Consider the following 12,625-nt stretch of genomic DNA (forward strand, 5'->3'; position numbering starts at 1 on the left):
TGAGCAAGTCTTGTGTATACAACATGAAACGGCTCTTCATTCAAGTGCGTCTGGTCCACCTACCAGCTGTGAATATCGATAATTCACCGTTTTAGCTTTTTAAACTGGGTTACTGATGACCACATTTCGACTTTTGAAGTGTTCACCTTAAACTCAGTATAAATAATGCCTAGTGCAGGAAGTGCAGAGTTTGACTGCCAGAGCAGAAAAGCTGTGCAGAAAGCATCCTGCTGCATAATTTAGTACCTGGTGACGTGGATTGCCTGGGGAAGTTTCCTGGCTTTGCTTCAGGATCCTAAAATAACAGCACACTATCAAGTCCCAGAACCCCCAGCTCTCTGCCAGCTGGCTGAGGCAGTGTACAAGTGGAAAGGGGAGCGTTCTCAGTGGATTTCATTTCCTGTCACCAAGCTGTGCGTTTCCTGTAATCCCAGGTGTACACAGCCACAAATAGACGCCTTTTCAAAAGACAGATTCTGTTAAACAAAGTGGTTTTCTAAAGATCCTGCTAATAAGACAGTGTGTTAATATCATGAATATGTTTTATCACAATAATTTAAGAGGATAAAAGGGAATAAATAGATTATCCAAATTAAGAGATGATGACCATATACTACTTTAATGAGTACTGCTAGCTTCATTTTCTTCATTTTCATATAGAATTGGGTAAGCTGTGTATCAGAGATGTTCCTAAAAATTAAGGAGTTGGTAGCAGAAGTGTGCAAGTGGGAAGGGAATCTGGGGGGAAATGGTTCAGAATAGTTGGCATATTAAGTGTCAGTATAATTTGAAAGAGCTCTGTCTTTTGTCATATGACATCTGTACTAGTCAAATGAGTCAATGTGTTGAGTAGTAATTATATTCTCACGAATTCATTTCTAGCGATGGATTTAAAGAGATTATGCCCGATGACCACTTCCAGCCTCTCCCTCGGTGAGTTACGTGTTTCCTTTTCCTTTCTGTAATATGCTCTAAGCAGTTTGCAAGGAGCTTTAGTATCCGTGAAAGGTGAAAGTGAAGTCGCTCAGTCGTATCCAACTCTTTGCGATCCCATGGACTGTAGCCTACCAGGCTCCTCAGTCCATGGGATTTTCCAGCCAAGAATACTGCAGTGCGTTGCTATCTCCTTCTCCAGGGGATCTTCCCAACCCAGGGATGGAACCTGGGTCTCCCACACTGCAAGCAGACTCTTTACTGTCTGAGCCACCAGGGAAGCCCATAGTATCTGTAGCAGTAGTCTTAAATGTATAAGACTAGACCCTTTACAGAGAACAATTCACAGGGGGTCAGAGGAAAGCGGATTCAGAGTCTGGGTGGCCAGTCTCTCTCTTCATCACCTTCGTCAAGGGCACAGTTCGCTGCATTGAGAGCTCTTTCTTGGATTGAACAACCTGAGTTATTTGCAGTATTTTTTTCCTTTTGAGCCAAAATGTAACCTCCTTCCAATTTCTGCTTTCTGAAACAGAAAAAAACACATCTATGCTTCATCCCACGTGACAAGTTTTCAAACTTTGCAGAAAACTGAATCCCCAGAGCACTGTCTTTCCCAGGTTCATCATTCTTAGCCTTTTCAGCGGTTTTTGTGTATTGTTTTTAGATCCCTTACCAGCCCCGTTGCTCCCCTCAGAACAGGCTCTTATCCGTCAATATCCCTTTTCACTGTGGTGCAACCCAGCAGTGAGCCCCATGGGCACATGGATCCCTTTGCTCTGAGAAGGCACCTCGCTTCCAGTGACTAAGGGGGCCGAGACAACTGGCACATCACACTTATGACATGTGCAGAACATCTGGATGTGAACCCAGAAGACATTGTGAACACTGTGAGGTGAGTGACCCCAGAGTAACTGACTGAAGAGAGGAGTGTTTGGCTCATGATGGAAGCGTGGAGGTTTAGAGGAAAAAGTGGAGTCAAAGTCGATCTTGGGAACTGCCCCAGGGATCCAGGGACTGAGACTCCAAGCTCCCAATGCAGAGGGCCCAGGTTTGATTCCTGATGGGGGAACTAGATCCCACATACCACAACTGAGAGTTTGCATGCTGACACTAAAAAGATCCTACATGCCACAAGTAAGCTTGAAGACGAAGACTGAAGATGCCCCATGCTGCAACAAAGAGCCAGTGCAGCCAAATCAATAAATAATTTTTTAAAAATGGATCATGAAAGAGTAGGAGTCGTCAACGGGGGAAGAAATGGATCCAAGGAAGGCTCACTGTTAGAAAGAGCAAGGGAGCAAAGCCTTAAAGGAGAGGTGCAGCAGGCAGTATTCAGACTTCACAAAAACAAAGGAACAGCTCCGGGGACTGAGGATAGCTGTTTTGTTTGACAAAGTCTTCCTCAGTTAATTTTAGAGCAGTAGCATTCAAAGTGTAGAGAAGTAAAACGCTGCAGATCTTTAAGGAATGAATTCTGAATTACAAGGAAATGGGACGATGGGTATTTGACTACTCAAGAAGGAAGACTGGTAGTCGAGTTGATGAGAAGGAAGGGTTATAGGTATGTATTTGATTTGTGGTGGTGGTTTTCGTTTGAAGTTAGGGCAACCTTAAACATATTAAAAAGTTGATAAGGATTTTAGACAGTACCATCTCTAGACTTCTCAGTTGTACAAGGAGGGTGTTAGGCTAAATGCTACTGGAAGCTTCTCCCAGCTCTGATCTCCTATGGTTCTGTAAGGGGTGGAATCTAGAGAAGAAAAGGAACTTGAATGCCTGCAGGGAGTCTGTAGCTGTCACACAAGGATGGTCAGGGAGTTCTCAGTCTTGAATGATACATCCTGCCAGGGTCTCTTCTCAGAACACAGTTAGATGTTATCTAGTATTTGTTCTCTACATCTGTGTCTGTACTTCTGCTTTGTAAATAAGATGACCTATACCATTTTCTAGCTTCCACATGTATGTGTTAATAGATGATATTTATTTTTCTCTTTCTGACTCCACTCTTTATGACATTCTCTAGGTCCACATTCCCCATGCCTCTACAGATGATTCTACATTGTTCCTTTTTATGGCTGAGTAATATTCCATGGGGCTTCCCTGGTGGCTCAGATGGTAAAGAATCCACCTACAATGCAGGAGACCTGGGTTCAGTCACTGGGTTGGAAAGATCCCCTGGAAAAAGCAGTGGCAACCCACTCCAATATTCTTGCCTGGAGAATCCTCATGGACAGAGGAGCCTACTGGGCTATAGTCTCTGGGTTCACCAAGAGTCGGACATGACTGAGCGACTAAACACAGCACAGCAATATTGCGTGTGTGGCTCATTCATTTTGCTATACAGTGGACACTGACACAGCGTTGTAGAGCAACTATACTCCAGTAACAGTCAATTAACAAACACAACTAGATCGCCATTACTGACCCTTCTGCGTGTTCTCTCCTGGTTAAAGGCCCTGCTGTCAGTTCCCCGGACTGGAAGCTCGCAGTCATTCTTGGCTCTTGCTCACATTTCCCCTGTCTGTCATTAACTGGAGTTGTGAAGTCACATCTACTAAAATCCCCATTGCAGCTCTCCTTCTCTCCATCCCTACTACCACCTTTGTTCAGGTCTCGAAGTCACTTACCAGGACACCTACAACAGCTTTCTAATTTGCTCCCCACTTGATGATCTCAGCTGGTAAAGAATCTGCCTGCAATGTGGGAGACCTGGGTTCGATCCCTGGATTTGGAAAATCCCCTGGAGAAGGGAACGGCTACCCACTCCAGTATTCTTGCCTGGAAAATTCCTTGCCTGTACAGTCCATGGGGTCGCAAAGAGTCAGACATGACTGAACGACTTTCACTTTCACTTTTGATCTCCTCAGATCCACCCAATCTGGCTGAGGCAGAAGTCTAATCTTTTCTTACAATGTTAATCATATCCCAATGTTTCCCCATTTCCCAAAGACTTATGCTCGTTCACCAGCCAACAAGTCATAATGGGGTAGGTATCACCCTTCCTGACCACCAGCCTCATCTCTGACCACACCCCCCACCCCCACTTAGACTGGAATGGGGCACTCCAGCACCCGCTGCTGTTGGCTGTTCCTTACCTATAACGAACTGCCACTTGCCTCCTTCACTTTAACCACGTTCTCCTTTCTGTTGGGAATGGCACCCTCCTGGATTTTGAAAAAGCTTTTTTTGGTTGTTATAGAAAATATCAAGCCTGTATTAAAGACGAGGAAACAGTATGACAACCCCACCCGTGAGTCTGTCTCTCAACTGCAACAGTTACCAGCTCAGGGCCACTCTTGTTTCATCTGCACCACTGCCTTCACCCGCAGTGGGGTATTTTTGAAGCACACCCAGACAGCGTGTCATTTCATTCATAAATACATAAGTGTGTATCTTTAAAAGAGAAAGATCTGTTTTTGATCATCAGAATACTACTGCAAAAAGTGTGTTTTGGCCACGCCACATGGCACGTGGGATCTTGGTTCTCTGACCGGGGAAGGAACCTGGGCCCTCTGTATTAGAAGCTCGGAATCTTAACCACCGGACCACCAGGGAAGTCCCTGCAATACCACTTTTTAAAGTGTGGTCCTCAGATTGCTTCTTTTAGAAGCACCTGTGATGCTATTTAAAATGCAGATTTCTGAACCTCACCAAGTCAGGCATTCATGGAGCATATTTTTTTCTTTTGGCTCTGCTAGTTCTTTTTAAAATTGTGGTAAAATAGACATAACGTAAAATGGAGCATCTTAACCCTTTTTAAGTGTTCAGTTCACTGGCATTAAGTACACTGACACTATTGTGCAACTCTCACCACCATCCATCTCCAGGAATTTTCATCATCCCCACCACAAATTCTGTACCCAGGAAGCACTGACTCCCCATCCCCTGTCCCTTTCCCCGCAGCCTGTGGTCATCTCTGTTCTACTTCGAGCTCTATGGATTTGTCAGCAGCATGTTGTAGCAAACACCCTGGGTGACTGGCGAGGGGGCCGGGGCATCCAAATTTGGGAACTATCGGATCAGATCGTCTTGAGGATCCCTCTTGGTGGTGGTGGTTTTAGTTGCTCCGTCATATCTGACTATTTGTGGCCCTGTGGGCCGTTACCTGCCAGGCTCCTCTGTCCGTGGGATTTCCCAGGCAAGAATACTGAGTGGGTAGCCATTCCCTTCTCCAGGGGATCTTCCCAACCCAGGGACTGAACTCACGTCTCCTGCATTGGCAGGCAGGTTCTTTACCGACTGAGCCACCAGGAAAGCCAGGGTCTTTCTTAAGTCTTATCTAACTGGAGAAGGGCCATATCGTGTAAGCTGCAGCAGAGTCCGGCCCCGTGTTCACCCTCAAGCCTGCGTGTGCTGTCAGCCCCACTTGACTTTGGTGGGGGCTCTTCTGTTCACATTCACTGAGCAAAGCTGACTGCCCTCTCCTCCTGTAGGACACCTTCTTCCTCCCCAGCACCTGTTCCTGGGCCTGAACGGCTGCCTCTCCCCACCATCTCTCTGCCTCTCTCTGTGGTCTCTCTGCAAATTTCCTTTAAAATTCACTCTGCCTGGCAGTTTCTGCCCTGTTCCCGCTGTCTAGTGTGAAGTTTATGGTTTCCTCCCACTACTCCGACTCTAGTCATTCCCTTGATTTCCAAACAAAACCACAACATATCTCAGCTTCCAGTTCATCCTTTTATTCCCCCTGTCTTTGTGGTTTGGGGTTGTTTGCCTGTTGACAGTGAGCGAGAAGATGAATATAGCTGTATTTTGGATCCCTGAAGAATGCCTGCCAGAGCCACCTGGAGAAGATAAATATTTTTGCCTCTGTGGTTTACCGTGGCTGGAGCTCTGACTTTACATAGAGAACGGATGTTCAAAAGGCTTTTCTTTTTAATTCGGAAAATAAAAATTACAGCTTATAAAGCAAAGCCAGGGGAACTGCAGTTTTAACCATGTTAGCTTTCAGCTGTGGAATGTGTTGACAGTTGATGGTTCCTCATTGCTTTAAAAGTTCTTCCCCAGAGCCTTCCTAGTTTCTGCGGGATTCACAGAGCTTCCTTAGTCACACTGCCCTCCCTCCCATTTAGTATGTAGGAGAACCAAGGAAATGAGACAGATTCAGAACACTTTGTGTATTTTCCACTGCCATTTTAGCCTCTCCATTTGCATTTGCTCAACTTGAATCAGGTTATATTTTAGACATTGTTTTTCTCACAATAGTAGTAACAACTAATATTGAGGACTTTGTGCCAGACTGTGTCTTCAGTGTTCTACGTGGATTAATTCTGATCCAATTCTCAATGACCCCCTGAGGAGGCATTATGATTAGCTTCATTGTAGGGATGAAGAAACAAACGTTTAGATTAAGGAATTATCTCCAACATTTCAGGTCTACTAAGTGGCGGATGGTGATGCTCTGGCCTGTGATTCGAGGAAGAGCTCCGATTTTGTGTTGGTGCTGCTGCTGCTAAGTCGCTTCAGTCGTGTCCGACTCTGTGCGACCCCATAGACGGCAGCCCACTAGGCTCCGCAGGAGACCTGAATTCAAGGCTCTCCCATCCTTGGGTTGGTCTCATAGGGCAGACAGAGACGTTAGCGATTAGATTGCTGTGTTGTGAGGCTGAAAGCTCAGGGATGGCTTCCTGGGAGAGCTGGTGCCCTAAGATGTACATGGGTATGAGAACAGCATGTCAGGCATTGAGGTTGCGTGTAGGCCAGCTGTTCCATGGGGGCCCCCACACCTGGACACTGAAGTACTGAGTGAGGAGAGGGGACTGGAGGCTAAGGAGATGGTAATGGCAGCCGGGAAAGTGGCAAGTCTCGGAGGCCTTCCATGGCTCGTAAAGGACTTGGACTTCATCTGGAGGCAGTGAGAGTCATTTAGGGATTTTTAACAAGTGATGTAATCACGATTATGTTTTTAGAAAGATCTTTCTGGCCTTCTGCAATTTGTATCTAGTTATTCACTATAATAAGTAAAACTGTAGCAAATCTCAAATTGAACCTCTCTACATCTCTAATTGTCTCCTTAGGACACATTTCCTGGGGTGGAATTTGGAGGCCAGAAGATGGACACATTGAAGGCATTTATTTCCTACCATCAAATTTCCTCTTTAAAATTCAAACAAAAGATACTGTAGTGTTCAGGCAGTGCTGAATCTTATTTCTGTTTTTCTCTCATGGTAATTTTAAAAATTCTCATTAAATTGGCGTGTATCTTTGTGCATTTTTTTTCTGGGAGGTTATATAGATGGCATAAATCTTGCAGACCCTCTGCATTTAAGAGTCTCTTTCTTATACCCTCAAATGAGCAGACATATGAACTCTTGTTTGATAACTATCTTCTTTGTGCCTAAACTGTCCTTTATACTTGTGTTGTGACCCTTTTTTTTTTTTTAACTTAGACATAAGATTTTTCTCCATATACTTAAAATTAGAGGATTTTTTAAGAATCAGTCCAGGTGTTATTTTCTTTTCAAATTTTGGTAAACAGAATTTTGGGGACATGGATTGAAATCTTTCTTGGGTGCATGAAAGTTTTCTTCTGTTGTATTTGTGCCCCTTTTCTCTTGTTTTTCTTATTTATTCTAAAGGTTCATCAACTCTCTGTATTGAATCTCTTCTCTGTTTTTAACATGTGATACTTCCCTCACCATTTTGTTTTTTTTCCTCTGTGTTTCGGATGCACATCTGCCCTTCAAACAACCATTTGCTGTCCTTACCATGAATGTATTTCCTACAATTCATTTGGATTTTCTTCTGTCATAGAGCAAACTTCGCATGATTTTTGTATTTTTTCAGTCTTTTCTCAACCAAGCCAAAGATGTTTTTCCAGCCGTGTTTTGAGTGTTCTGTTCATTTTTTCCTGCCTTGGTCTTTGTTGCTGTGTGCTCTCTTTCTCAAGTTGCTGCGAGCAGGGGCTTTCTAGTTAGAGTGTGCAGGCTTCTCATTGTGGTGGCTTCTCTAGTTGCAGAGCATGGGCTCTAGGGTGCAGGCTTCAGGAGTTGTGGCACACGGGCTTAGTTATATCTATAGCATGTGAGATCTTCCTAAACCAGAAATCGAACCCTAGTCCCCTACATTGGCACATGGATTCTTAACCCCTGGACCACCAGGGAAGTTCATGCTTTGACTTTCTTAATCTCTTCATTTATCTTTTGTTTTATAGAACATTTCCTTGAATTGTACTGTCATTAAATTTTAAGGAGATGCTGTAGCATTTCCTTCTGTTTCTGATAATACTTTTTGCCAAAATATGCTTTCCTTTCACAGATATATGTTATGTTCTTCCTCTTTAATAGCAAAAAATTATTTTAACAAATGGATATTGGTGTTTGTTTATTCATTTTTGAAATCAGAAAAATAAATGCCCCAAAATAGTATTGTCAGATTTTCCTGGGATCCTTTCGTTGTCATCTTGGATGATCTTAAATTGCATCTCTCACCTATGATACCTCTGAGACAGAGTAAAATAATGCCAGTAGCTACTATGTTATCTTTGATTAATTATCCTCAGTTTCCTCATCTGTACAATGGGAATAATAATAATGCTTCCTGATGGGGTTGTTGCTATGAGTAAATGATAAAATATATGCGAAGTACATGGAACAGTGTCTCACACAAATAACAGTGTAATGAATGTTAGTTGTCATTTTTGTTGTAATTATTGAATTTTTCACTCTGACATCTCATTTGATCCCAACCTAACCCCATTAGGTTGGTACTATTACTGTTGCTATATGACGGGAAATTATTGCCTTTGTATTTGAATAACAGTTTGACTGGACATAATATTCTTGGGACCCCAACTCTCTCTCTCAAAACTTTTGTTCATCTTTTTCTGGTTTTGAATGTTGCTGAGTCTGAAGTCCACCTGACTTTTTATTCTTATAAGGGACTTGATTTTTGTATCTAGATGCTTATGCAATTCTTTTTTTCATCCTCAAAGTCTTAATTTTTAAGTATATTCATTTACATAAACTTAGTGCTTTAAGCACAAATGTATTATCTCATAGTTCAGTGGGTCAGAAACCTAATAGATTTTAGCTGATTTCTATGGGTCCCACTAGGCTAAAATCATGGCGTCTGTCAGCCTGATCTCTTCTCTGGAGGCCCAGGGTGGAATCCACTTCCAGGCTCATTCAGGCAGTTGGCAGAGTGCAGTTCCATGCAGCTGCAGAGCTAAAATCTCCATTTCCTTGCTGGCTCTTGGCCGGGAGCTGTTCCCACTTCTGGAGGCCTCCTGCATTCCTTGGCTCCTGGCCCCTTCCATCCTGGAGCCACAGTGGGTTGAGTACGTCTCATGCTCTCACTCTCTCTTGCCTCTTGTTATGCTGCATCTCTCTAACTCCAGCCAGAGAATTCTTTCTGTTTTTAAAGACTTGTGTGATTCGGCCCACTGGGATAATTGCCCTATCTTGAGGTCCATAACCTTAATCACATCTGCAGAATCCCTTTTGCCATGTAACAGCATATCCATGTATTCTAGGGATTAGGGTGTGGGTATCTTTAGGGAGGGCATTCTGCTGAAAGCTCTAGGTTTTTACATTAATCATTTTGTATCACTTTTTCCTGGAAGACAGTGTAACCTTTCTAGGCTGTATTTTAGGCACATTTTTCACGTATTTTATTTATGAACTTGTTTTTTCTGTTTCATGTGTTGAAACCTCTACTTGAAGAATCCAACTATCTTCAGTATTGGATTCTCTCTCATTTTATCTCTAAAAACTGCATTAAAAATCAATTTTAGAGAGATATAATTTACATACAAAATGTATGTCTGTCTAAAGTGATGAGTTTTAACAGGTGGACACAAAACACAGAACCCCAGCTGCATTCTTGATACAGAACATCTCCATCACCCAGAAGTTTCCTTTGCAGCCCAGCCCTCCATTCACCCCTCTAATTGCTTTAAAACTTTTCTTTCTCTCTCTCAACACTGCATTCACCTCCAAGTCTTGCTTCTCTGTTATTAATTGGACCTTTAGCCATGTTTCTTCTATTTTTTTCTCTTGGTTCTGAATTGTTAGTTTCTAATGATGTTATGTTTCACAGTTTGTTTCCTCAGCTCGGTAGTTTTCCATTTTATTCTGTGGTTTTATCATCTCGTGCCTAGGGTCTCTTATAAGTGAATTGTCCTTTTTTTTATGTTTTGGGTTTTTGGCCTTAAGGCATGTGGGATTACCTAACCAGGGACTGATCCTACACCCTTTCATTGGAAGACGAAGTCTTTTAATCACTGGACCATCAGAGAAGTGAAGTGAAGTGAAGTCGCTCAGTCGTGTCCAACTCTTCGCGACCCCATGGACTGTAGCCTACTAGGCTCCTCCGTCCGCGGGATTTTCGCGGCAAGAATGCTGGAGTGGGTTGCCATTTCCTTAGTCCCTTAAATTGCTCTTTTTAAAAAAAATCTTTTCTGTTCTGGAGTTGGACACAACTGAGCAACTGAGCATGCATGCATGCATTGTGCAAAGACACAGGGAACATGCTCTGTTCCTCTGGTTGTTTTGCCCAGACATCACTCTTCAAATGCTTGTGTGCGGCCGTGTGCCTTTCTTTTCCTTAAAGAAAAAATTGCTGTGTGTGTGTGAGTGGAGGGGGTAACAAAGACAAAACAAGATTCAGAACTGCATGAATATGATAATGTCCTTTGTTTAAATAAAAAATAATGTGTAGAAGAAAATCATGTGGGATGATGCATACATTTTTGAGTTGCCATGTCTCCCCATCTCGCCTCCCCCAAATCACTCATGGATAATTTGGGCAGCTCTGATATTTGTTTTTTAAGAGGACACTTAAAAGGGTCTTTGAAAACCAACTTGATAGAATTCCCTGGTGGTCCAGTGGGTAGAACGCCAGACTTGCACTGTTGAAGGCTGGGGTCTGATCCCTGGTTGGGGAACTAAGATCCCACAAGCTAAGAAAAAAAATGATAACCAACTTGAAACATCGAGGACACCTGAAAAACATCAAGTGTAACCATCATTTGCCCTGTTGGGAATTAAGATGGGCCTTCTCACTTATTCTACCTTCTCTCAGGATTCTGAATCTATGAGACATAAGAGTCCAATCTGAATGAAAAAAAGTCTACTTCCCATTAAAACACAATCCCCAATTTTAGTTTTTATTGTGAAGGAGAAAAGAGAAAAAATTAATGACCATAGAAGTATAGTATGCGTATGGTTAGAAAGTTCAAGCCTTTAAAAGGTGCAAAACGAAAATGAACAAAGACAAATATCAGATATTAACAGATACATATGGAATCTATAAAATGGTATAGATGATCCTATTTGCAAAAGAGAAATAGAGACACAGATGTAGAGAACAAATGTATGGACACCAAAGCAGAAAGAACAGGGTGGGGTGAATTGGGAGATTGGGATTGATGTATATACACTATTGATACTATATGTAAAATAGATAACTCGTGAGAGCCTGCTGTATCGCACAGGGAACTCGACTCGGTGCTCTGCGGTGACCTAACTGGGAAGGAAATCCCCCCCCAAAAATGAGGGCATACATGTATGTGTGTAGCTGGTTCACTGTGCTGTACAGTAGAAACTAACACAACATTGTAAAGCAACTATCCTCCAATAAAAATTAATTTAAAAAAACAGCAACAAAATATAGTAAAAGCCTCCTTCTATAAACTCCAGTTCCTGGCTCTTGCAATTACTTCCTGAAAAGAGAAATTATATATAAATCAGCATAGATAACATAGAGGCTATAAATATATATCGTCAGAACCAGACATGAAAACAACAGACTGGTTCCAAATTGGGAAAGGAGAACGTCAAGCCTGTATACTGTCACCTTGCTTATTTAACTTATATGCAGAGTACATCATGGGAAATGCAGGGCTGGATGAATCATGAGCTGGAATCAAGAGTGCAGGAAGAAATAATAACAACCTCAGATATGCAAATGATACCACTCTAATGGCAGAAAGCAAAGAGGAATTATAGAGCCTCTTGATGAAACTGAGAGAGGAGAGTAAAAAAGCTGGCTTAAAATTCAACATTCAAAAAACTAACATCATGGCATCCAATCCCATTACTTCATGGCAAATAGATGGGGAAAAAGTGGGAAAAGTGACAGAGTTTATTTTCTTGAGCTCCAAAATCACCGTGGATGGTAACTGCAGCCATGAAATTAAAAGACACTTGCTCCTTGAAAGAAAGCTATAACAGACATTGTGTTAAAAAGCAGAGATCACTTTGCCAACAAAGGTCTGTATAGTCAAAACTTACAAGTTTTTCAAGTAGTCATGTACAGATGTGAGAGTTGGACCATAAAGAAGGCTGAGCATTGAAGAATTGATGCTTCTGAACTGGGTACTGGAGAGGACTCTTGAGAGTCCCTTGGACTGCAAGGAGATCAAACCAGTTAATCCTAAAGGAAATCAACCCTGAATATTCATTGGAAGAACTGATGCTGAAGCTCCAATACTTTGGTCACCTGATGCGAAGAGCCAACTCATTGGAAAAGATCTTGATGCTGGGAAAGATTGAGGGAAAGAGGAGAAGGGGGTGACAGAGGATGAGATGGGTGGATGACATCACTGACTCCATGGAAATGAGTTTGAGCAAATTCAGGGAGTTAGTGAAGGACAGGGAAGCCTGGTGTACTGCAGTTCATGGGGTTGCAAAGAGCGGGACATGACTTAGCGACTGAACAACATCAATATGTAATATATACACTATATAGGCAT

At 42.5% G+C, this 12,625-nt stretch overlaps 1 protein-coding gene across 50 annotated transcripts in view; it reads left to right on the top strand.

The window, feature by feature from the left end:
- Positions 1 to 12,625, top strand: part of LOC145518044 (ADAMTS-like protein 3) — a 38,401-nt gene that overhangs the window by 19,389 nt on the left and 6,387 nt on the right. For 21 of the 50 annotated variants that reach the window (XR_014062538.1, XR_014062544.1, XR_014062539.1 and 18 more), the window contains one exon: positions 883 to 933. Coding sequence is in view for 29 of the 50 variants with exons in the window: in XM_081521452.1 (XP_081377578.1) it covers positions 883 to 933 (51 nt within the window). In the remaining 21 variants the exon portion in view is untranslated. Of the gene's footprint in view, positions 1 to 882; positions 934 to 1,597; positions 1,826 to 6,947; positions 10,598 to 12,625 lie in introns of those variants that run through there. The other 29 variants (XR_014062548.1, XR_014062551.1, XR_014062546.1 and 26 more) reach the window with 5 other exon arrangements.

This window comes from Giraffa tippelskirchi, chromosome 8, assembly GCF_054371585.1.
Source record: "Giraffa tippelskirchi isolate mGirTip1 chromosome 8, T2T-mGirTip1v1.2.pri, whole genome shotgun sequence".
Classification (NCBI taxonomy): domain Eukaryota; kingdom Metazoa; phylum Chordata; class Mammalia; order Artiodactyla; family Giraffidae; genus Giraffa; species Giraffa tippelskirchi.